This window comes from Schistocerca piceifrons, chromosome 1, assembly GCF_021461385.2.
Source record: "Schistocerca piceifrons isolate TAMUIC-IGC-003096 chromosome 1, iqSchPice1.1, whole genome shotgun sequence".
NCBI classification, from domain to species: domain Eukaryota; kingdom Metazoa; phylum Arthropoda; class Insecta; order Orthoptera; family Acrididae; genus Schistocerca; species Schistocerca piceifrons.
Genome location: NC_060138.1, coordinates 336,756,167 through 336,782,163, shown reverse-complemented (window position 1 = coordinate 336,782,163; position 25,997 = coordinate 336,756,167). Strand labels below are relative to the sequence as shown.

Sequence of the window (25,997 nt, the reverse complement as noted above, 5' to 3'; positions counted from 1 at the left end):
GAACAGCCCTCGTATATGCACCGCACCGAGCCCGCTAGTATCAAGACGTGTCTGCAGATTAGCTCCAAAATATCAGGGGAGACAAAAGTGAATTCTGATGAGATGCTTCAGGTTGGAGTAATCAGAAGATTAGGCAGGCCTTGGGCATCCCCTCTTCATACAGGATGCAAGAAAGATAGACAATGACGTCCCTGTTGTGACTACTGCTGATTGAACACAAAAACGATCCTGTATAAATACCCTGTACCCAACATTCAAGAGTTTACCTATGTCCTAGCAGGTGCGAAAATGCTATCAGTTCTGGATTGTCGTAATGTGTACAACCAGATTCTGGAGGCTTCAGCTGATGTGGTGAAGATGGCGGTGATCACACCATTTGGGCTACTCGAATTTCTATTCATGACATTCAGACTCAAAAATGCGGCCCAATCCTGGCATCGATTCGTTGATGAGGAGCTCCAGGACTTCCCTTCCTGTTACTCATACCTGGACGATATTTTTATATTCTCAGAGGAAGTGCAGTCTTATGATAAACATATTCAGGAGGTATGACAGAGGTTTGATACACAAGTGTACTAAGCGCGAAAGTCAGGTAAACTTTCTTGGCTATACAGTCTCAGCCCACAGAAGACAACCATTACTGGAGAAGACTGACATGCTGCACAACCTACCCTAACCTACAGACTACAGACAACTTAGGTGTTTCCTGGGTATGGAAAACTTTTACAATCGTCATTTGCCAATTACTGCTGCCACATAGGCACCACTTACAAATGCACTGGGTGCCAACTCCGACAGACAAAATGGGGTGTTTACAACAGAGAGTTGTTGGTGATATATGAAAGCATCAGATATTTCCGCCCATATACTGAAGCCAGGCAAGTAGGAATTTTCGCCTGTTATATAGCTATCAGCTTTCAGCAACATCAGTGTCAGTTAGACCGTCAGCGAGAGCGCATCGCTAGTTTCCTGCTACTAATAAGGAGAGTACACCGTTCGCTCGTTACATATTTTTATGAGCTCCAAACAGGAGCAACTTATTTTCAGTTATCTGTTTAGTTACTAGTTTATTTTTGTAATTTATTGCGTGTTCGAGTGCTTACTAGGCACAACCTTTTATTTCAATAACAGTGTAGTGTACAGTACCGCCATTGCTATCGACCGTTGTATTGTCTCTCGTATCTTGCAGGCTTTTGTTTGTTTGGTTAGAACAGCTCAGAGTCAGTTAGACCGTCAGTGAGAGCGCACCACTAGTTCCTGCTACTTTATAATGCGAGTACGCCGTTTGCTTGTTACATATGTTTACGAGCTTCAAACAGGAGAGACTGCAGTAATGGATAGGAGGTGTGAGTGCTGTGTACAGATGCGAGTTGATTTGGCGACCCTTCGCTCACAGCTTCAGGCTGCGTTGGCTTCCGTCGCACAGCTTGAGGCTGCTGCCAAGGGGCGTCACTGTGGGGGATCGGACACGGGGATCTGAGGGACGTTGAGCACGTCCAACGTTTCCTCCGATCGGTTCATTGGTGTAACCTCCCCAGGTACTGCCTGCACTGAAGTTGACCCCCTCACCTGTGGTCGAGTGGGAGATCATTCCAAAGCCTGGCAGGAAGTCGGTTGTGAACTCTACAAGATCCTTGAGCTATCTTATATTTACATGACAAACCCTAATTCTAGGGCTATATTTTATTTTTCACACATGGATCTATGCTGACAATTGTGAAAACAGTGATGATACATTAGTCCTTACTAATGTAAAATTGCTAACTTCTGAAGAAGACAAATTTATATTTGTCGAAACCTAGGTAAAGGATGTCTTTATCCATTGCAACTGGTCGGTTGTTTATAATTTTATTACGTGAAACTGTTGCTGTTGTGCAGCTATGTTTAAACATTGATAACCCACATAACTTTATATGTAGGTTTATTTTGTTGCCTATAGAGCAATTAAAATACCAGTAAATCATTTGTGTCGTTCATCAAAAGCGCTACATAGACAAGCCAATATTTTTTCAAAGCTGTTTCAAAAGTTTGAAAAGAAAATCAGTGTACAGTGCCACTGATCACACATATAAATACTTTGAAGATTGCACATACCTGGCCGCTTCATATCTTAAAAATTTAATTAAATTAATAACCATAATTTAATTAATATCATAGCAAATCAATATGATAACTCACATTTATAAATAATACAGCGCTCTTTGAACAAATTTGCAAACGTTTTACCAGGTCCCATAAATGTCAAAGCACACTAAGTCAGAAGATTGTAATCTAAAATATTCACAGAACACTAAACAATGTCGATAGTCAGCTGTCTTCATAGCACTAACATTTCTCATACTTCTGGCTTATGGGAAATCGACTGTATAATCATTCCTTAATGTTCCTTTCAGCTGTTTGTAGAAACCATTGCATGTCTGTCAGTTTCAAGAGCATGTGTGAACCATTTTGGTGAAGATCTGGTATGGAAATCCAATCGAATATTTCAAAGAACTTCTCATTCAACCTTCTAAATAGCGTACGGTGGCAGAGTGCACCCCAATCCCAGTGTTTTCAGAAGTATGTGTCAGTCCTTAGCCCTCCCACTTTCTGCTTATAGGAATTCCGAGGTTTACCCTTCCGCAAATATTGCTTCTATCTGTCTCCTCTTTCCTTGTATACTGAGTGAGAAACTATCCGTCGAATTGAAAACATCGGCGGCACTCCATTTCTCACATCGTCAATCATGTACTATTTACTTGCTTTTACCATTGTTTGTGCCAACTGTTGCTGCATACTGCGGTTCGTGCAACACACATAATTATGTCTTTGCTCCCTTTCGCTTTTCTAGGAATACGGACAATATACATGGTGAAGTTATACCTCAAATACTTCGTGGGCGGTCCGAGGTTGAAGATGAATGGGTAGAGCCTCCATGCAATTTCATTGATGAAAGTAATGCGGAGGAAGAAAGTGTGAACGTGTATTGGCACAGTAGCAATCTGGAACAATCCAGGGACAAACATTCCACTCCCTTAGATGATATTCAAAGCAATCGTTCCGTTTTTACGTCGGAAAAGATGGGAAAACGCTTTGGATAGGCAATCCCTTATCTCTGTCGAATAAAACTAAATAAAAAAAAACATTATAAAATTATTGCCAGGACGACCCTTGCAGGCAGACATATTTCCTCAGAACTTGACATGTTTATGAGATTTATTCCTATAAATATAACTCACAAAATTGTTGGTTACACAAACTTATATATTTCTGAAAGGAGATGTACGATTCAATATACGAGGGAAAGAGATTCTAGGTTTACCTCTTCTCTGAAAATGAAAGCTATTTGTGGATCTGTTCTTGATCGATCTCAACGAAAATAGCTGCACCAATACGCAAAGAGCTTGGAAACATAATGGAACAGGGCTGATGGCTTGTTGAGATGCATTATACTGTAACAGATTTATATTCCTACTGAGTAGCATCAGGTTTGATAAGAGGGTGACCAGGGGAATACGAGAAAACCATGATAAATTAGCAGCCATTGGAAAGGTATACAGGAATTTTGAAAGTAATTGTAAAAACAATTACCCCTGTCGGAATTTGTGACCATTTATGAAATGCTGCTTTCCTTTCGAGGTTGGTGTAGTTTCATTCAATACAAACCTGCCAAGCTGGTGAAGTATGGCCTGAAATTGTATGACATGTGCAACAGTAGAATGTATTATGTGCACAACTCTGAGATATACTGCGGCAAACAAAGGGAAGATCCTTACTTTACATGGGACACATTATTTAACATAATCAAGCGACTGGTGCAGCCCATTTTAGGTTCTCACAGAAATGTGACCACTGACAACTACTACACAGTCTATCCATTGGCGCATTTTCTTCTGGAAAACGGTGTAACATTTCTTTGTACAATGAAAAAGAAATCCCCTCAGACTTTCTGGATCTGAAATCCAAAGAAAGGGACTCTTTGGTATTTGGATTCCAGGAGAATTGCATTGTGGTTTCCTGTATGCCACAGAAGGAAAATGTGTCCTCCTGTTATCTACATGGCATGATTGCGAGGAAATAGTCGCAGAAACGGGAAAAACCTATCGCAATAATGGAATATAACCATACCAAGGGGAGCATGGATACAGTTGACCAACAGTGTTCACTTTATTTGACTTCAAGAAAAACTAAAAGGTGGCTGCTGACAATATTCTTGGGATTTTTGGACATGGTAGGAATAAATGCACACATATTGTGGATGTAGAGTAATATAGACCAAACACATAGTAGACACGACTTCCTGGAAAATATGGCTTTCAGGTTTCTTGAAGAACACTACAAAGACCATGCAAAACCTCAGAATTTGCAAAAGGATATATACTCTTTTTTCATTTTATTGTGTTACCGATTAGGTATTAGTTGGTTCAGTAGATCTGTTCCAGGAAAGTGATCCACACAAGGATAACAAGCCTATTGCACGTTGCTTGACACGCAAAGTGCAAACGTTTTGTATGTAAGAATCACTTAACATGCCAAGTAGTTTGTGATTGCTGTCATCTTAGAGAAGATGGGAAAATGGAAGCACAGAGCGGTTTTTTATTTTGCTGAACAACAGTCATACAATATTTGTTAAAGGAACAGACCACCATTTGACAGTTTTATTGTATATTCAAGTACAACTAAGGTTTTGGCCTTTTATGCAAATCCCAGGTACTTGATTATATGTCTTGAACACTCAAGCTCAAAGTTGGCAGTAAATATAATTTAATCCATAAATATAATTTATGGCCAACTTTGAGCTTGACATTATGTTAAGTGTCATGCAACATATGTTAAAGACATGAAACCAAGTACTTGAAAATGGTATAAAAGGCCGAAACCTGATTTGTACTTCAATAAACAATTAAACTATCAAATGGCAGTGTGTTCCTTTTTAAAAAAAGAAGTGCAGAGCGATTGATAGTAAGTGTTTTCATAATTATTTATGTTGTAATTTATAATATCATTAGGTTTTAATTAATATGAGAAATAAATGTATATACTGTAATTATTCAATATTATACTTTATTGAAAGCAAAAGTATTGCCATTATAACATAAATCATAGTTACATATTCATTTATCTTTTCCCCTAAATTGGACGGAAGTTAAAATAAATATTATTCTTCTGTGACGTTTTATGTCCTTGTATCGCACTAACATTATACAAGCAACGATACTTACAAAAATGTAGGAATGGTTCGATTTTTGAAACGCGGCAACCGGGTTCGCGCGCGGTATCTCATGAGACTGTGACGCTCGCGGTATGTAGAGGGCTAATTGAAAGCTGTTGTAAGTGAGATGAGGAAGTTCTGTGTACTGGTACTCTAAAGTTCTTTGAGGTAATATTGTTTTGTGTAGTTAGTTGCGATCATTGGTTAAGTGGATAAGAAATTTTAGTAGGATAACATAAAAAATGGCTGATAAGTCGATAATGAAGGTGGGTGAATGAGATATACAATTGATTTCCAAGTTATGCGTAATATGTGTGACGCAGGGTGAACATGCGTAGTAGTTTTATCACGGCATGCACTGTGTTAAAGTAAGGTTTGCTAGTGTTTGTGTTTCTCTTTATACAGCAAATCGCCGAACAGAAACTTAAAGCTTTTTCAATCGGCTCAATGGGAAAACGTCAGCTCTCCAAGAAGGAGCTGGAGGAGCAGAGAAAAAAGGAGCAAGAAGTAGCTGCCGCTCAGGTACGAGAAAAAAATAAACAATATTGTTATTGTTTTTGAATAAACAGTAATGTTTACAAGAAAAATCTTTTCTTTAAAATCTTGCCTTCTCTGCTCTATCTTTTACTCACATAAGATCCACGAAACAAATAAATGATCATAATTTTGTAAGTGGTTTGGGTTGAGACTGTTGGCACACTAAATGTTTGGGTCGTACAAATTTTTCACTGATTTGATACGGTCGTACTTGGGAACCATTTTTGGAAAAATCAATTCATATAAGTGTGGCTATACTTCCAATTAATTATTTGCAATATTAGCTTGTGTTCGCCAAGTTCAGTGCTCATTTCATGTGTAGATAACGTAACGCCGAACGAAATATTGAAGAGACTTGGAAATGTTACAAGGTTACTGTAGGTATTTGATATATTTATAAATGAGGATAAATCTTATTGATTGTTCTCCACACTGAATATCGTCAAGCCCCTTACCTTCAACTCAAATCACTCGACGACATGTTGTGTAGTCTATTAGTAAATTTGGACGTAAAGTTTCAGCGCACACTTGTTTATTTTGAAAGTATGCATAGGCTACCGGAGAATAGACGCATATTTGTGACCTGCACTTCTGGAGTTACTGTAGATTTGCGGTGCTTTTAGTGCTGGGTAATGTGTGTTGTAATGAGCAACACAGTATTTGTAATCTCATCAAGACCAAGACTGAATGTTCCATTAGACCTGCATTATTTATTGGATAACCACCCAATTGTGGCATTCTTGTCAATAGACAATATAGGAGAAATATATTGCAGTAGAGATTAGTTGAAGTCATTCATACGTACAAAAAATTGTTTTCAATTGCTCTGAAACAATGCCCTTCAATTAATCACTGTTTATGCAAACAACTTAGGCCCATTATATGTGTGTTGCAACTAGAATATCTAGTACTGGTATATCATGTGCAGCAGATCGTACACAGCTGACAAAGTGTGGCCTATCAACTACAATAATGCACAGGTTATACCTGGTATTGGATGTCATGAAATAAGGGCTGTTCTGTCAGTCACATTATTGTTTACCAGCACAAGGTAAAGAGTACACTGAATTAGTGGACATGAAGGTTTGTTAGTCATTATTTCTACTCCAAGGTTATACCTAACTATACCAATCATGCAAGGCTACTGAGGACTTATCTCTGGAGTTAACAGTATGTCAATGAAACATGATTGCATATAAATCATTTGTATCTCTAGTGCCCACAGAATTAAAACTCTTACACATGCTCATGTAATCTGTAAGAAAAAAGTATGAGGGTGGAATGTTGAAGATTTCCACAGCCATATCCTTCCTCAGAGAGGACAAGTTATATCCCGAAAATTTTCTTCAGTGTGAGTTGTGTGGAGGAGTTTTAGGCCTGGTTTGGATAGCCTTGGAAAAGCTATGTTGGAGAGAGAAGTATGGTGTATGACCATTTTGATGCTTGAAGTTTATTTAGTGGATCTTTCTTTGGTTTATGGTAGACGTGCATTAGCAGGTGTCAAATTATTATCTTTTGTGTTTATCTTGTTTACATGCATTCAGTATCTTCTTCATAGTGGGTCATTCCATGTGAACCTTGATCATTGAGTATTTTGTAATTTTTGATATTTAATCTACCAAGCATAATACCAAAAAGTAAAAAAAAATTTGGAAATTTTGATTATGAGTCATTAATTTTTAAAGTTTCCAAAACTGTACCTTTTTGTCACATATTGAAGCTTTTAAATGGCCATAGGCCTATATCACAATGTATTTGACATAGAATACATCTGAAATTTATGCTATAATATTCACCATAAAGCATGTTGCAGATAGACATAATAAAAGAGACTGTCGCAAAATGAGCTTTCGGCCAATACATATAACTTTTAGTCTACAGTAGTTTTAGGTCATGCTTGTAGACAACACTGTGTGTGCATGTGTGCCCTATAATTAGGCCTACTGTAAATTGAAAATTACACACATCCTAAAGTTTTGCATCACCACAGTTCCGAGAGTTCCGGAACCTGTGCAGGAAACTGGAATAGAGATCAACACAAACATCATTTCCGGCCTTTTTATTGCTCATGAATACCACACATTGCATGTTGTACAACCATACAGTGAGGCCTTCAGAGGTGGTGGTTCAGATTGCTGTACACATCATTACCTCTAATACCCGGTAGCTTGTCCTCTTGCAGTGATGCATGCCTGTATTCGTGTTGGTATACTATACACAAGTTCATCAAGGCACTGTTGGTCCAGATTGTCCCACTCCTCAATGGCGGTTCGGTGTAGATCCCTCAGAGTGATTGGTGGGTCACATTGTCCATAAACAGACCTTTTCAATCTATCCCAAGCACATTTGATAGGGTTTATGTCTGGAGAACATGCTGGCTACTTTACTCGAGCGGTGTTGTTATCCTGAAGGAAGTCATCCACGAGATATAATGGAAAATGCATAGTGTCCCTTACATTATTTATGTTAATTGTCAGATAGCATAGTTTAGCACAATTTTAAAGTCGTAAAGTGAAGTGCACATAAATAGTACTCAATAATTTCATTCTAACAGTAGTTTAATGAATTGGATTTCAAACGAAGTGCAGTTGAGATACAGTCAGCTGTATGAATAGCTGTAAAATAAAATTTGTTTCCATATGTTCCCCTTGGAATATCACCACAAAATTTGGCAGACACATTAACAAATAGCTCACAGCCAATGTACATCTTTAAAAAATATATGGTTTGAAATTGCCAAAATTTTTGTTCATGAAAAATTAGAATTTTAATGAACTTGCTCATCCAGCATGCTACGCTAAACTGAATAAAATGGTATAAAATAATGAAAAATCAAAGATGGAATGTAACAATATTAAGCCTTCCATGACCACCAGCAGCGGCCCCACATAATGCCATCCCAAAACATCAGGGAACCTCCACCTTGCTGCACTTGCTGGACAGTATGTCTAAGGCGTTCAGCCTGACCGGGTTGCCTGCAAACACGCCTCCGACGATTGTCAGGTTGAAGGCATATGTGACACTTATCAGTGAAGAGAAAGTGATTTCAAACACTGAATGGTCCATTTGGCATGTTGTTGGACCCATCTGTACTGCACTGCATGGTGTCACAAAAGGTGGACCTCGTCATGGACGTCAGGACTGAAGTTGTGGTTGCGCTGGACAATCTGGACCAACAGTGCCTTGGTGAACTTGTGTATAGTATGCCACGACGAATACAGGCATGCATCACTGAAAGAGGACGTGCTCCTGGGTATTAGAAGCACTGATGTGTACAGCAATTGCGCACAGTTTGAGTCATAACACGACGTCCTGTGGCTGCACAAAAAGCATAATTCAACATACATCCACAGTTAGCGGTCATCCACTGCAGTAGTAGCCCTCTGGTGGCCTGAGCAAGGCATGTCATTGACAGTTCCTGTCTCTCTATATCACCTCCATGTGTGAACAACATCGCTTTGGTTCACTCTGAGGCGCCTGGACACTTCCCTTGCTAAGAGCCCTCCTGGCACAAAGTAACAATGCACATGTGATCGAACTGTGGTATTGAACTACAGGCAACACAAGCCGTGTACCTCCTTCCTGGTGGAATGACTGGAACTGATCAGTTGTTGGACCCCCTCCGTCCAGGGGGCACTGCTCATGCACAGTTTTTTACATGTTTGGGCGGGTTTAGTGACATCTCCGAACAATCAAAGGGACTGTTCTGTGATGTAATATCCACAGTCAACATCTATCTTCAGTAGTTCTGGGAACCGAGGTGATGCAAAACTTTTTTTTTTATGTGTGTATATAAAATGGAAAGTGCGTACTATCCCTCACATTCTACATCTACATCCACATCCGTACTCTGCCGACCAATGTGAAGTGCATGGCAGAGGATACATCCATTTGTACCAGTTGTAAAGGTTTCTTGCCGATCCATTCACGTAAGGACGTTGGGAAGAATGATGGATTGAATGCTTATGTGCGAGCAGTAAGAATTCAGACTGTATCCTCACAATCCTTATTATTCATGTAAATTATGTGGCATCTATTAGTGGAATTTAAAATAATAAAGCAAAGTGTGCGTATTTAAAACAAAAGCATACACATCTATTGACAGTAATTCACTTTAGTAGAGATTGATTGTTGAGATAAAATTAGCAAGGCATTGATGAGGAGGGAAAGAAGACCAAGTTGCTTTGTTCGTGTAGAACTCTATAAGAACATGTACTAAGGAGACAAAAAGGCACTGTCATTATTTAAAGTGCTGAATCATCCTATAAAACACTGAAAGGTGGATGTTGGAGTACAGGTGCCAAGTGCAGCCCACAGAGTGGAATATTAGTCATTTTATATCATGCCACTGGGACTTTTGTGCCACTGTTTCACCTAAGGATGTTAATGAAGAATGAAACTATTGGCTTAATATACACACACAAAATAAAGACTTTCTCTTTGCAAGACACTCAAATAGCGCATTGTTAAATAATAACAGCTGCACTATCGTTTAATTATTGATTATTTTTAATGTATTTGTAAAATGAAGCTATAATTTATGAAATTATATGTAGTCCTCATTGAGTTTTAGTGCATGTCCTTTGTCCCTCAGTGTCCCCCGCCCTGGGGCTTTTAAGGTGGAGGTTTTAGTGTGTTCAGAGTGTCTGGCTACTTTCTTATGCTCATGGTCAGCCAGCCATGGTAATCTGCTTTCTTGTTTTTATTTTTTTTCTCCCTGTTTCTTGCTTGTCTCTGTGGTTTTCTTGTCCTGTTTTGTCCATTGTAGTAGTGTTTGTTGTCCTCCTGTCGTTCTTCTGGTTCTTCCTTTCTCCTGTTATTGTGCTGTACGTCTTCCTTGTTTTCTTCTTTCCCTTGGGTAATTGTTCTACTGGTAACATGGGACCGATGGCCTCGCAGTTTGGTCATGTCCCTCCCCCCTCCCCCCCCCCCCCCACATCCTCTCTTTTAAACCAACCACCCACCAACCTCTTTTATTATTGTGATCAGCCAGCCCAGACCATCTGCTCTATGGTTTTAATGCCTTCTTCTACTTTTCCTTGTGTGTATGTTTTCTCCGTTTTTTGTTTGTTCCATTCGTTTTCTTTTTAGGTTTGGTGTTGGTTGTTTTTGTACCTTGAACCTTGCTTTCGTCACGGAAAAGGGGCTGATGACCCTGTATTTTGGTCCCTTTATACTCCAAACCAATCAAAACTGCAGACTGCACTGCGCTCTCTGCAGACTCAGTGCATTTCAAATTCACTGTGCCACCATGACGTTACACAATTCAACACAGTTTTGTCGCAGGTCAAGGCAGACGAGGAATATCGAACACTCAAGTTATTCCAATAAATATCGTGCTTAAATTAAACATTGATCAGCTTACAGCATTTCTTCGTTTCTTTGGAGCTGCAACAAATAATATAGGCAGAATCCTTGGCAGACATGGTATTCAATTCATTATCCAACCACTCAAGAAAATCACAGGTGCTGGACAAAGTAAAAGACAGTCCCTGTCTTAACAATACCAGAGAAGGAAAGTTGCTACTAACCATATGGCAGAGATGCTGAGTTGCGATAGACACAATAAAAAGATTTGCACAATTATAGCTTTCGGTCATTAAGGACTTTGTCAGCAGTACACACACACACACACACACACACACACATACACACACACACACTATTTTGTTTGTTGAATGAAACTGAAGTCTTACCCCTTCCGTCTACTTGGTGGGATAATGTGACACAAGAATCCGTTAAACAAGGCAGCAGAATCACCCTTGTTGATGCACTGAAATGCCAGAGAGAAGTAAATTTTGGAGTTATCCAGCATGTACCAAAATCAGCATTGCAGTTGGCGTTCTTGCACCACAGGCATTGACATACTGGGGTAACATATGGAAGTTTAATGACTTAATGACATCTTCATGACATAATATGGCTAACCAAATAAAGTACTACACAGCCTACAGATATCTTCTGGGGATGACAGTAGAGAAAGTCTCATAGAAAGCTTGAGATAACATATAAATCTGACACAGGAAGAAATTTGTGGAGCATTTATCCAAGAATGTCACTGCAACAAACTTTGTTCTCAAGGAATATATACGTCTTAAATTTCCATTGCCTTGCTCGCTATCATTTTGCTCTGCTTGGAGTGCCTATTTAGTAATTAAAATTGATAAAATTTCTCTCACCACCCGCTCCCCCATACCTTCTCATTTGTGTGTTTAGCCTACATGTTCCAGGTGGGATTGTTTCAGCAGTAGGCTGGTGTATAGTCTTCTGTTTAAAATAGTGTTAATATTAGTTTCTTACTTTTAAATTTTGAATTCAGCTATGAATTTGTTGTATGCTGTTTGTGTACAATGATATATAGGTCTTTATTATGCATTACTACATCTTACCAGCAGTAATTCTTTGGGAATTAAATTGTTTCAGGCATTTGAAGAGTTTGTAGCAACCTTCCAAGAAGCACCAAAGTCTGGAAAGGTTTGGGTTAAGGCTGGCACGTATGATGCAGGGCGAAGGCGTAAGTACATAATTTGTAAAGTGTATTATCTTTTTGTTGAAAAGGTGAGAAATTTACCAAACTGTCAGTTCAGTTAGTCACAGTTGCAAATTACTAACACTACTTGTTCACAGACAAGTGGAAAAACTGGTAGAAGCTGATCTCGGGGAAGATTAGTGTGGATTCTGTAGAAATGTTAGAACACACAAGGCAATACTGACGCTATAGCTTGTCTTAGAACATAGGTTAAAGAAAGGCAAACTTACATTTCTATCATTTGTAGACTTAGGGAAAGCTTTTGACGATGTTGACTGGAATACTCCCTTTGAAATTCTGAATGTGGCAGGGGTAAAATACAGGGGGTAAAAGGATATTTATAATTTGTACAGAAACCGGATCCCAGATATAAGAATTGAGGGGCGCAAAAGGAAAACAGTGATTGAGAAGTGAATGAAACAGGGTGGTAGCCTATCGCCGATGTTATTCAGTCTGTATATTGAGCAAGCAGTAAAGAAAACAAAAGAAAAATTTGGAATAGGAATTAAAATCTATGGAGAAGAAAGAAAAAAAGAAAAAAAACTTTGAGGTTTGCCGATGACTTTTTAATTCTGTCAGAGACAGCAAAGGACCTGGAAGAGCAGTTGAATGGAATGGGCAGTGTCTTGAAAGGAGGATATGAGATGAACATCAACAAAGGCAAAACAAGGATAATGGAAAGTAGTCGAATTGAATCCGGAGATGCTGGGGAACTAGATTTGGAAATGAGAAATTTGAGGTAGTAAATGAGTTTTGCTATTTGGGAAGCAAAATAACTGATGGTGGTTGATATAGGAAAGATATAAAGTGCAGACTGGCAATGGCAAGAAAAGCGTCTCTGAAGAAGATAAATTTGTTACATCAAGTATAGATTTAAGTATCAGGAAGTCTTTTCTGAAGGTATTTGTATGGAGTGTAGCCTGTTTGGAAATGAAACACAGACAGTAAACAGCTTCAGCAAGAAGAGACTATAAGCTTTTGAAATGTGGCACTACAGAAAAATGCTGAAGATTAGATGGGTAGATCACATAACTAATGAGGAGGTACTAAATAGAATTGGGGAGAAGAGAAATTTGTGGTACGACATGACTAAAAGAAGAGATCGGTTGGTAGGACACATTCTTAGGCATCAAAGAATCGCCAATTTAGTACTGGAGGGAAGCGTGGGGGGTAAAAATCGAAGGGGGAGACCAAGAGATGAATACGGTGAGCAGATTCAGCTTGGTGTTGGTTGCAGTAGTTACTCTGAGATGAAGACACTTGCACAGGATAGAGTAGCATGGAGAGCTGCAGTAAACCAGTCTTTGGACTGAAGACAACGACCACTTACCCGAACAAAGATTGTGGATATTTTATGATAGAGATTGCCCGCATAGCCTTTTTCATACCAGCAAGGTTGTATTCATTGCTTTTTATGATGTGACTGTAGTATTCTAATAGTTGATTTATGGTATTGTCGTGTAGATGAGCCCTAATAGTCCTGCCACCATACAGTAGCATCTTCAACAGCTCCTGCTTACTCCATTGAATTTGTGTGCCTGTTCACACACCTACTTTTCAGGTGTCTTCTTGCTTTAGGGTCTGCTGTTAACAACAGATTTGAGTCAGCTAGTGTCAGCAGCTCCAATGAACTGCACATAGTGAATCTATTGTTTTTGTAGAGGCCTTATGCATACTGTTTACAGCTGAGATATTTTCCATTCTTTCACTAGAGCCGGTGTAATGCACTTTGGTTCATGCTGTGTCTTGTAGCCTGCACTTGACTTTGCAATATTACATCCATCTTAATTTTTGCATAAATTTTCTGCATCTAGGGCCTTACCTGTGGCAGCAGCACAAGAGTTCAAAAACTGATGGCTGATCCTTTACAAGTATCATCAAATGTAATGCCTCTCACTGTTTTCTTAAATAACCTCCTGCGTTGCTGTTTCCATTCGTTTTTCTGCTACTTCTACCATTTTGTGTAGTAAAACATCTCTGTGTTTTGATATTCTTGTAGTGTGGCATGGCAGATTCATTACAACTCACAATATTTTCCCAGCAGCAGGCCTTTTCCCAATGAACCCAGTCCACAAAAACGCCTTATTTATGACTCAAATAAATCATTATCTGTGCAGTTTTATTAAGTAAAAAATTGATTATGGCTTTTACAGTTTTCTCATGAAACTGTCAATCTATGTTTACTTTCCATCCACATAAACTACAACTTGTGGTTTCCTTTTTGCTCTTTTCATGATCAAACATAGTAATTAACACACAAGATCAGTTATACACCAGCACAAAGAATGAAGTAGTTACACATGTTTTACCAAGAACATTACATGCACAACATAAATAAGAATCACAGCTGTTATGCCAGTCCTACCAATATATGCAGCAAGATTTCCACTAGAATTTTAATCAAATGACAGCCTTCTAGACCTTATAGCTCACAAGATATTAAATTTTAACTGAACAATGGTTTATGAATTCCTAAAAATGTTCTACATGCTTCGAGTCAGCTGAATTTAGTAAGTTGCACACCAAATTAATCAGCATATTCTAAAGAATGTTTCTGCATAAAATCTTAAATTCTTTCAACAAAATGCCCATTTCCCTTAAAGAACTCTCAGCTAAACAATAGCTACAGGCTGAACATTGTCGTACATGGGTATGCCTTCCTGAGAACAACCATGAGGAAACTAGAAGTGGAGCATTTAGAGTAACAAGCAGAAGCACATTGGATCATTTTCAGGTACAAGGAATACTCTTCGAAGTACAGGAAAATAGATGTTTGAGCAAAGCGTAGCCAAAAGCCCTGATTTTGTAAGGTAATGTTTCCAATGTTGATTCTTATTGTTTGTAGTTGGATTTTTTCTCTTAAGCTAAAATCCCTGAATAACATTTGGCCCACGTTTATTCTTGGCTGTGGATTCTAAAATCTCAGATTCAGTCTTCTGATTCTGCTGTAGGTGCTGGAAATCTAGAATTTAGCACAATATGGAATTGTGTAAATAAATATGATGCTTCTCGGTTCTATGTGCCATATAAACTGACGTAACAAAAGTCATGGGACAGCGATATGCACATTTGCCAATGGTATAAAAGGGCAGTGTATTGCTGGAGCTGTCATTTGTACCCAGGCGATTCATGTGAAAAGGTTTCTGATGTGATTATAGCCGCACAAAGGTAATTAACAGACGTTGAATGTAGACTGGTAGTTGGAGATAGATGCGTTGGTCATTCCACTTTGTTAGAGAATTCGATATTTCAAGATCTACAGTGTCAATAGTGTGTCTAGAATATCAAATTTCAAGCATTACCTCTTACTGTGGACAGAACTGTGGCCAACAACCTTCACTTAATGACTGACAGCAGTGGTGTTTGTGTAGAGTTGTCAGTGCTAACAGACAAGCAACACTGTGTGAAATAACCGCAGATATCAATGTGCGACACACGACGAATGTATCCTTTAAGACAGTTCAGTGAAATTTGGCATTAATGGGCTATGGAAGCAAACAACTGACGCGAGTGCCCTCGCTAACAGCTTGGCATCACCTGCAATGCCTCTCATGGGCTTGTGACCTTATTGGTTGGGCCCTAGACGACTGGAAAACCATGGCCAGGTCTGCTGAGTTCAGATTTCAGATGGTAAGAGCTGATGATAGGGTTAGTGTGGCATAGACCCCAAGAAGCCATGGATTGAAATTGTCAACAAGGTATTGTGGAAGCTGGTGGCACTCTATAATGGTGTGGGCTGTGTTTACATTGAATCGACTGGGTCCTTGGCTCCAACTGAACTATTGGCTAGATATGGTTATGTTCAGCTACTTGGAGACCATTTGCAGCCATTCATGGATCTCATGTTCCCAAAAAATGATGAAATTTTTATGGAATACAGTGAGTCACCTCATGGGGCCACAAGAATGTTCCGAACAATTTGAGTGAATTATTTGGCCACCCAGATCGCCCAACATGAATCCCATTGAACATTTATGGAACATAATCGTGAGGTCAGTTTGTGCACAAAATCCTGCAACGGCAACACTTTCACAATTATGAATGGCTATATTTCTGCTGGGGACTTCCTGTGACTTATTGAACGCATGCTACTTAAAGTTGCTTCACAACGCTGGACAGAAGGTTGTCTGACTCGGTATTAGGAGATATCCCATGACTTTTGTCACCTCTGTGTTTTCATGAATTGGATCCCATTAACTCTTCATGGTAAACAGCTTTTTCTACAAAAACATTACCACAACTTTAAAACTCAGTATATCAAAATCAGTGTCAACTCGACAGTTCGGAATATCGGTAAGAATGTATTAATTTTTCTATCGTGTTTTTTTTTCCATCAATCTGTACTTACCTCTTGCAATATTACTGTAACTGCTGTCGTACCTTAAATACATGCGTTAACCCACGAGATGACTTGCCATACCAGAAAACAACAAAATTGCATAGTAGTTGCACTGTCATATACACTAAATCATTGTATATCATTTTATTGTTCGCAAACATCATTTGTAGGAAAGATACACACAGTGTTTCACATCACTCTTCTGGAGTGATGTATAAGACCACAATCTGGAGGTCATGGCAACAAACAAGTATATTGATTACATTTTAAAAACAAAACCAGAACCTCTTATGTCTGTTAATGAAAGTGCTCCTTTTCCATTTACAAATATTCTCTCAGTGATTACAGATGCTATTTCATTGAAAAATTACTGAAATTGTGAATATTATTCATTAAATAGCTTTCTAAATGACTGACTGAAGTAGGTCAGTGCCTTTCACTAGATTTTTCAATGCTCGGATGAAATTTTATTTTGGAGGTTTGCTATTTAATGACTTAAATGCAGTGTGCACCTAAAAAGTTATGACTGATCTCAGAAAACAAAGGAGACAAGATTTACAAACAAAATATCTATACTGGCTTCAAAATAGTTACCATTAGCTGCAACACATTTCTGACTTCAGTTGTAAAGCTTGTGGAAACTGTCAGCAAACACTTCTTGTGGGATTGCTTGAAGCAACATAGTGACATGTTGTATATCAGTGTCATTACTGGAGATATCTACTGCTATCAGTATGATTCAGAGTCCAATGACAGTCAGTGGCATTTTGTTCATCCTATTTCCTGTCTCCTTTGGGTAGACGTTCATAATGGGTAATGCTTGCTGTCAAAAGAGGCTATAACATCATTTTAATTGTGAATTTTGTCAAATGACTATTTGTGGGAGGCTCGAGCCCAAATGAAACTGTAGCTGTAGTGACAACTGTCTCATATCTATCGTAATTAGGTCTCTAACCACATAAACACACTCACTGCAACAAACTTGTTTCCAGTGGCAGTGTTTGGATGGCTTTGGCAGTGTTTAGATGGCTAGAGACCTAATTATGAAATAAAAACATGTTTCTGTTGCAAACATGTTTCCTATGGTGTTTTGCAACATGTGTGCAACTCGGTTATTGTTAAGGTCTCTGTCCACATTAGTGGCAAACAGTTCTCCTAGTGTATTTACATCATCTGCAGTGCTGTTTCTTGTACTTTATTTGCATTGTCTGCTATGTTATCTCTAGTGATGAGAAAACTATATTGATATGTGATGCTGCACTGTTGATATGCCAAAGTTCAAGTCAATGAAAATAAAGGTATTGGCATCATTGGTGAATGAAAATAGACTTTAAAAGAACTGTCAGGAATAACATGCTGCAGGAGATGAATATGATAGATAGCTCTTGTTTCTGTAATTACAGTCAGTGTCATCCATTGATTTTGAAATTGTAGGAAATATAGTAACACCATTTATTTAAAAAAAAAGACATAACTTTTGGGAAACCAATTCCAGTCATCCAAAGACTTGCTGTTACTCTTCAGTTTTTGGCAACGAGAGATTTGTTTCAGAGCCTTGTGTATTTATTTCACATTTTGAAGCAAGCTATATATCAAATAGTACCTGAACTTTGCGGATTACTGGTAGAAGTCATGAAGGATCATGTAAATGCAACTAAATGAAAAACATTGTTAAATATGTATATTATCAATTATTCATTCTCCATAATGAGTATATGTCGCCAAGAATGGCGACTTCTCAGTCTACTTTCGCTTTCAGCATTCCATATGAATGTGACAGGAGACTCAACAGTACTTGTTGTGCCCCTGACACATCCACACGCACAATTGAAACATACTTTAGTTTAAAAAGTACTGAGTGAGGTGGCACAGTGGTCAGCATCCTGACTTGCATTCTAGAGAACAACACTTCAAATCCCCACCTAACCACCCAGATTTAGGTTTCCCACAATTTCCCTAAATAACTTGATGCAGATGCCAGGATGGTTCCTTAGGAAAGGGTGCAGTCTATTTCCGTACCCAAACTTTTGCAATCTTCGTAATCCAAGCTTGTGTGTTGTCTGTAATGACGATGCTATTGAAGGGGTGTTAAACTCTTATCTTTGTACTGTTTTGTTGTAAAAAGTCTAATTTGGCCTGCAGCTAGCCCCCGTTTAGCTTTTGTTTGGTCGTTGTCCTCTGTACTTTTGGCAGTATCCTCAGTATGCGTGCCACTCCTGGCCATAGAATAGAACAGAATAGAATAGGCACCACATTAATAGGTACCCTTTTGCTTCTGCTTTTTACGCTATTGGGAAACATCATTGTAGCTATTTTGCTTCGCTATCACTCATTTTAATTTCTTTTCTGAGGAGGAGGTGATGTGGAATGGCCAGCAACTTCCTCATCTGCATCACCATTTCCTATTGGTAAATCATACAAAGCCAAAATCATTGCTGGCACTTAAAACAGCTGGTGTGAAATTCCTTATGTGCTCTCACAATTATATGAGAGTGATTGATGGGGAGCATATAGTCCTACAGTGCCCTGTTGCTGGTGGGAGTGAATTTTAGACTTAAAAAGGGTCATTTAGCATTGTGCTGCTGGCTGTCATTGACAGCTGCTACAACTTTTTGCATCTGGATGTTGGCTGTCAAGGAAGTATTTCAGACAGAAGCATAGTCAAGAACATGGCCATAAGTTAACTAATTCACAAAAAATACTGAGTTTGTCACAAGTTGAATGCTTACTTGAAGGAACAAAGGGCCTTCCATATGCTTTTGTGGCAGACACTGCGTGTTCTTTACAGATGGGTGTTTGCACATTTCCAAACATGTCTGCAACGTGTTGCGAACATTGACCACAAAGTAGTAGACAGAAACATGGTTTGAAACATTGTTGGAAACTTGTTGAAACTCAGTTTGAATACGGTGTAAGAGACTTGAGTATTTTCTTACTTTTCTTCTTCTTTTTCCTTTTTTCCCCCCCCATTTCAGTTACGTATTATTGTGGAGTGTCTCTCTCCTTGTATGTCCCTCATATTTTTTTAGACATGTTACAGAGTTCACAATTCATTCCATTTTCCTATTGGTTCTTTCCTCACATGCTCACCTGATACTTTTTTAGTAACTGTTACAACAGTCAGTTTAATAGTAGTAAATATTGTGTGTGTGTGTGTGTGTGTGTCAGAGAGAGAGAGAGAGAGAGAGATATTTCCAAATGTCTTTCCTATAGAAGCATAATATTTGTCACCAATCCCATACCTGGGTTTAATAAGTATGTTTACTTCTGAAGGCATATGCACAGAATGCATAAGAATATAGTACATACTCTTCGCAATCTGGGTTGTTATTTATAAATTTAATTAGCATCTTTTCTATGTGGCTGATACAATGCAGTTCTAGAATATACATGAGATTGTACTGTGGAAGTAATTTAATTTGTTATACTTATTTAATTGCAGAGGAAGATACTCGAGAGAAAGGAAAACTGTATAAGCCTCAGTCTAGGTTATCGGAACAGGCTGAAAAATCTTCTACTGCTGAGAGAGCACAGGAATATGCGAGATTACTTGGGGATCGGAAACCAGATAGACCTGGCAAAAAGAGAGACAGAGAAAAGAAAAAAAGTAATTTGGAACTATTTAAAGAAGAACTAAAACTGTGAGTATAATTGTCACTGTGCCAGAACTTACACTTTCATTTCATGCTGCTTTTTACCGTTCCTGATGATTAACCAATTCATGGATGTATATTAATTTTTGTAATCTCTCTTGCTTTATGCGTTTTTCATAACCTGAAAAATTGCATCTGTTTTCAATATTTTAAAAATGTTACTTTGCATTAATGTTATGCCTACCTTTTTTTCACTCTTTATGTTACCAAATTGTTCCTCTTCCCATTCCATGTATTTTATCCCACAGAAAGCTACTCATTCCAGGAAACTTGCAACAATTTGTAGAAATTCGTTTTAATTGTGCTCTGCTGAGTATATGTAGTATTTATTTATCGGTTTCAGTTAATTAAACTGTCATGAACTGGAAGGAAAGTTATAACACGTTGACCAATTTTTTAAATTAGTTTCATTACAAGAAATTAATCCTTGCAAGTGAAAAAATTTGGTGGAGTAATTAGTAGTTGATAAGAAATTTTCAGTACTGTACTCATTGATCTACATTTTTTAATCGTACGTAAAATAAAAGTAATGCCACCACTCACATGTAGCAGATCAGTGCGTGGAGCACAGAAACACGTAACAGAAAAAAGCATTTACACTGGGTTTTGAGCACTAGCTCTGTTTCTTACCCCCGCCCCGAAGGTGCTCACAGTTCTTTCGTTAGTTCATGCATGACGCAAACAGAGCCCCGAGCTATAGCGACCAATTCTTCATTCCCTGGCTGCATTTCCTTCACCCTGCCCCCCTCCGTCCCTATCCTCCCTCCTTCCCCATTGCCACTTCCTTTCCCCCTCTCGGTGTTCCGATTTATGTCGCCCTGGCTATCCACTTGGTTTCCTGTATTGGTTGCAATTCTGTCCCTTTTGCGTGTTCTTTCATCTGTTTAGGACCTCACTTCAAAATTTCCTGTTTTTAGTGTGAGCCATATGGGGAAGAAGTCCCTCTCTAGCATCTACGGTGTGGATTCCTCTCCTCCCCCCCCCCCCTTTCCGTCCCCTCTCCCTTCCCCACCGTAGGTCCCTTCCACCCTGCTAGGTCACCAGCATGTGTTGCCAGTCTGTGTGGTGGGGCTGTTACATGCTCATGTTGCTGAGCCCCTGACAACACAAGGATCACACTGCTGATACCTTAGCTGTTCCCTCCCCATATATGCCAAGGAGTGGTTGCTTATCTTCGTGGAGCATCGGAACTCCCAGCAATAGCCGCCGTGCCAGACAGCCCTTGGTGTGGATGGGCGGCGCCTGTGGGGAGAGCCCTGGTCGGAGTTCTACATCTACATCTACATTTATACTCCGCAAGCCACCCAACGGTGTGTGGCGGAGGGCACTTTACGTGCCACTGTCATTACCTCCCTTTCCTGTTCCAGTCGCGTATGGTTCGCGGGAAGAACGACTGTCTGAAAGCCTCCATGCGCGCTCTAATCTCTCTAATTTTACATTCGTGATCTCCTCGGGAGGTATAAGTAGGGGGAAGCAATATATTTGATACCTCATCCGGAAGTGCACCCTCTCGAAACCTGGCGAGCAAGCTATACCGCGATGCAGAGCGCCTCTCTTGCAGAGTCTGCCACTTGAGTTTGTTAAACATCTCCGTAACGCTATCACGGTTACCAAATAACCCTGTGACAAAACGCGCCGCTCTTCTTTGGATCTTCTATATCTCCTCCGTCAACCCGATCTGGCACGGTTCCCACACTGATGAGCAATACTCAAGTATAGGTCGAACGAGTGTTTTGTAAGCCACCTCCTTTGTTGATGGACTACATTTTCTAAGGACTCTCCCAATGAATCTCAACCTGATACCCGCCTCACCAACAATTAATTTTATATGATCGTTCCACTTCAAATCGTTCCGCAGGCATACTCCCAGATATTTTACAGAAGTAACTGCTACCAGTGTTTGTTCCGCTATCATATAATCATACAATAAAGGATCCTTCTTTCTACGTATTCGCAATACATTACATTTGTCTATGTTAAGGGTCAGTTGCCACTCCCTGCACCGAGTGCCTATCCGCTGCAGATCTTCCTGCATTTCGCTACAATTTTCTAATGCTGCAACTGTATACGACAGCATCATCCGCGAAAAGCCGCATGGGACTTCCGACACTATCTACTAGGTCATTTATATATATTGTGAAAAGCAATGGTCCCATAACACTCCCCTGTGGCACGCCAGAGGTTACTTTAACGTCTGTAGACATCTCTCCATTGATAACAACATGCTGTGTTCTGTTTGCTAAAAACTCTTCAATCCAGCCACACAGCTGGTCTGATATTCCTTAGGCTCTTACTTTGTTTATCAGGTGACAGTGCGGAACTGTATCGAACGCCTTCCGGAAGTCAAGAAAAATAGCATCTACCTGGGAGCCTGTATCTAATATTTTCTGGGTCTCATGAACAAATAAAGCGAGTTGGGTCTCACACGATCGCTGTTTCCGGAATCCATGTTGATTCCTACATAGTAAATTCTGGGTTTCCAAAAACGACATGATACTCGAGCAAAAAATATGTTCTAAAATTCTACAACAGATCGACGTCAGAGATATAGGTCTATAGTTTTGCGCATCTGCTCGACGACCCTTCTTGAAGACTGGGACTACCTGTGCTCTTTTCCAATCATTTGGAACCTTCCGTTCCTCTAGAGACTTGCGGTACACGGCTGTTAGAAGGGGGGCAAGTTCTTTCGCGTGCTTGGTGTTATCAGTGTGGATGCTTGGCTCATGAAGTGTATCAAGCTACAAAAATCTGGCTGTCCTCAAATGGCCGTCTCTTTGAATGGTGAAGAATCCTTGAATGCCGTTTTGTATGATTCGGCAACCTTCCCTTCCCTGCCTGCACGATCGGAGGAGGGCCAGGCTCGCCATCTTGGGATGAAACCCTTTTCCCATTACCGTGTCTGTACTAGGATGGATGGGGACTCATTCACTGCCACAAAGCCGTTGTTTTTTGTGGAAAATATCGAGGAAGTGGAGTCTCTTAGTAGAATGCGGTCAAGCTCCCTGGTGATCAGAGCTGCTTCTGCCACCCAATCTGCAGCTCTTCATGCCTGTGATCGTCTTCGCAATTTCCCGCTGTCTATCACTCCTTATCAATCTCTGAATATGGTCCACAGAGTAATTTTTCATAGGGACCTCATCCTGCAAACTGATGAACTCGGGGCTAATCTGGAGCGGCGTGGTGGTCATTTGTTCGATGTGTGCAGAAGGAATGCAAAGACAACCGCACTGATACTGGCGCCTTCATTCTGGCTTCTGAGGGGGATACCCTCCCAGAGAAGATCAATGTTATGTGCTACAGATGTGATGTGAAACTGTACATACCTCCACCTATGCGGTGCTTTCGGTGCTTGCATTTTGGGCATATGTTTTCCCGCTGTAAGGCGGACCCTTTGTGTGGAGACTGTGGCCACTCACTCCATGAGAGAAGCCCTTGTGTTCCACCATCTGTGTGTGTAAATTGTGCTGACTGCCACTCCCGTCACTCGCCGGATTGCCTGGCTTACAAGAGAGAAAAGAAGATCCAAGAATACAAGTCTCTGGATCACATGTCTTATGCTGAGGCTTGCCAAAAATGTGAGAAACTCCATCCAGTGTCACTATCTTCAACTTTTGCCTCTGTTACTTCATTTCCTCTTCCTCCTCCCTTGTTCTTACCCCAGCACCGTCCCACTCTCCCCTCTCCCTCCCCTGCAGTTCACACGGCCTCCCGTCAGGGAACTGCTTCCCCTTCCCAGCCGAAGAAGTGCCTTCCTTCTTTGGCATCTGCCGGTGATCAAGCTCCCTCCCAGGACCCCTCTCCCTGGTGTGTCTCAGGCCAGTTACCACCACTCAGCCACGAGGCACACCATCTGGGAGCCCCAAGGTTACCCATTCGGTTTTAGTTCCAGATCTTGCAGGAGCCTGTACTCCTTCTGTGCCTTGCCCTCCTCTGCCTCAGATAGAGAAGAAGGAGAAGAAGAAGAAACATAAATCCCAAGACAAGTGCCCCCTGAGGTGCCATCTCCCCCCTCGCAACCTGAGTCTGACATCTTATTTATGGATGTCACACCAGCCTTGTCAGTGACAACTACTGATGGAGTGACCTGACCTCTTTCTCGGCTTCTTTGTGTCTACTTTGGACTCCCGCCACACGATCATCCAGTGGAATTGCAACTGATACTATGGTCACCTACCGGAAATGCAATGTCTTGTCTCCTCTTATTCTGCGTTCTGTCTAGTTCTTCAAGAAACGCATTCTATGATGACTACTCTCCAACTTTTCATGGTTATCGGGCATTCTGTCAGAACCGTGCTGGCCCCGGGGTAGCATCTGGTGGGGTCTGCACTTTGGTTCGCTCCGATGTCATTAGTGACTGGATCCCCCTACGTCCCACCTTGGAAGCAATAGCAGTTAGAGTGTAAATGACTCTGGCAATCAGCATTTGCAATGTCTACCTCCCCCCACGTAGACCACTTTCTTACATTGCACTGCCTACCTTAATCCAGCAACTTCCATCCCCATTTCTCCTCCTTGGGTACTTCAACACCCACCATTCACTGTGGGGGAGTGTCACTTCAATGGGTAAGGGTATCCTACTTGACCAACTTACCACGGACCTCGATTTGTGTCTCCTCAATGATGGTTCCCCTACCCATTTCAGTGCGGCTCATGGCACCTTTACTGCTATCGGTCTCATGATCTCCTCCCCTGCACTTGTGGCTTCCCTACATTGGTCATCCCATGATGACTTTGTGACAGTGACCACTTCGTGGTGATTCTACCATTCCCCTGCTGCTGCCAGGCAGACAGGCCCCCATGTTGGGCATTCCGCAGGGCCCATTGGCCTTTATATAGGTCTGCTGTCCACTTTGCACTGCTGACCCCCTATCCATAGGTCCCCCCTCATCATTGGCCAGTACCATGGTGGACCAAGGATGTTGCAGTCGCTGTCCAGGACCACCGTTAGGCACTACAGCGATTTAAGCGGCATCCTTCACAGACCATCATCCTCACATTTAAGCGTTTCCGTGCTAAGGCTCATTACTTGATTAAACGGAGTAAAAAAGCAATACTGGGAGCCCCATGTTTCCTCCCTGGGACGTATGCCTCTTCATCGCAGATTTGGTCAGAGTTCCGTAGCCTTCTGGGCTGCCAGCGACAGTCAACTGTCCAGGGTCAGAACCTCCAAGGTGCTCTATGCACTGATCCATTGGTCCTTGCAGAACACTTCGCGACACTTTGTGACAGCATTGGCATCCTCTTCCTACCCTACTACATTTCCCCGTCAAACTCAAAGACCCCCCCCCCCCCCCCCCGTTTCATTCTGCACCATGTTGAGCCCTATAATGCACCCTTTGCTGAATGGGAATTGGCGCAGGCTTTTAGCTCTTCGTGAGACACAGCCCAGGGCCGGATTCCATCCACAACCAGATGATCCAACATTCCGCAGAGGCAGCAGCTTCTCAGGCTCTTCAACCACATTTGACTCACGGATGCTTTTTTTGTCTCAATGGCGAGGCAGTATAGTTACCCCATCATTAAGCCCTGGAAAAACCCAACATCTCTTGACAGTTACCGCCCAATTAGCCTTATGAATGTACTTTGTAAACTGCTCAAAAGGATGGTCAACTTCAGATTATGTTGGGTGCTCGAATCTCTGGGCCTTTTGTCCCTGTACCAGAGTGGCTTCCGGGCAGGCGACCTCCAACCGTCCCTCTACTCCAATTGGAATCAGCCATCCGACAGGCTTTTACTCACCTCCAGCAC

The 25,997-nt window shown here is 40.7% G+C and overlaps 2 protein-coding genes across 3 annotated transcripts in view; both read left to right on the top strand.

The window, feature by feature from the left end:
- The first annotated feature begins 3,599 nt into the window (after positions 1 to 3,599).
- Positions 3,600 to 3,938, top strand: LOC124719911 (piggyBac transposable element-derived protein 4-like). Its single transcript, XM_047245131.1, has one exon. The coding sequence runs from the start codon at positions 3,600 to 3,602 to the stop codon at positions 3,936 to 3,938; it is 339 nt and encodes a 112-aa protein (XP_047101087.1).
- Positions 3,939 to 5,323: 1,385 nt separating this feature from the next.
- LOC124783363 (U2 snRNP-associated SURP motif-containing protein) overlaps positions 5,324 to 25,997 on the top strand; it is a 165,327-nt gene continuing 144,653 nt past the window's right edge. For both annotated transcript variants that reach the window (XM_047254016.1, XM_047254015.1), the window contains exons 1-4: positions 5,324 to 5,457; positions 5,597 to 5,713; positions 12,152 to 12,242; positions 20,039 to 20,237. In XM_047254016.1, the coding sequence (XP_047109972.1) occupies positions 5,434 to 5,457; positions 5,597 to 5,713; positions 12,152 to 12,242; positions 20,039 to 20,237 (431 nt within the window). In that variant the 5' untranslated portion in view covers positions 5,324 to 5,433. The remainder of the gene's footprint in view (positions 5,458 to 5,596; positions 5,714 to 12,151; positions 12,243 to 20,038; positions 20,238 to 25,997) is intronic.

Coding starts and splice junctions, on each gene's coding strand:
- LOC124719911 (XM_047245131.1), top strand. CDS start 3,600: ATGCTGCTTTCCTTTCGAGGTTGGTGTAGTTTCATTCAATACAAACCT.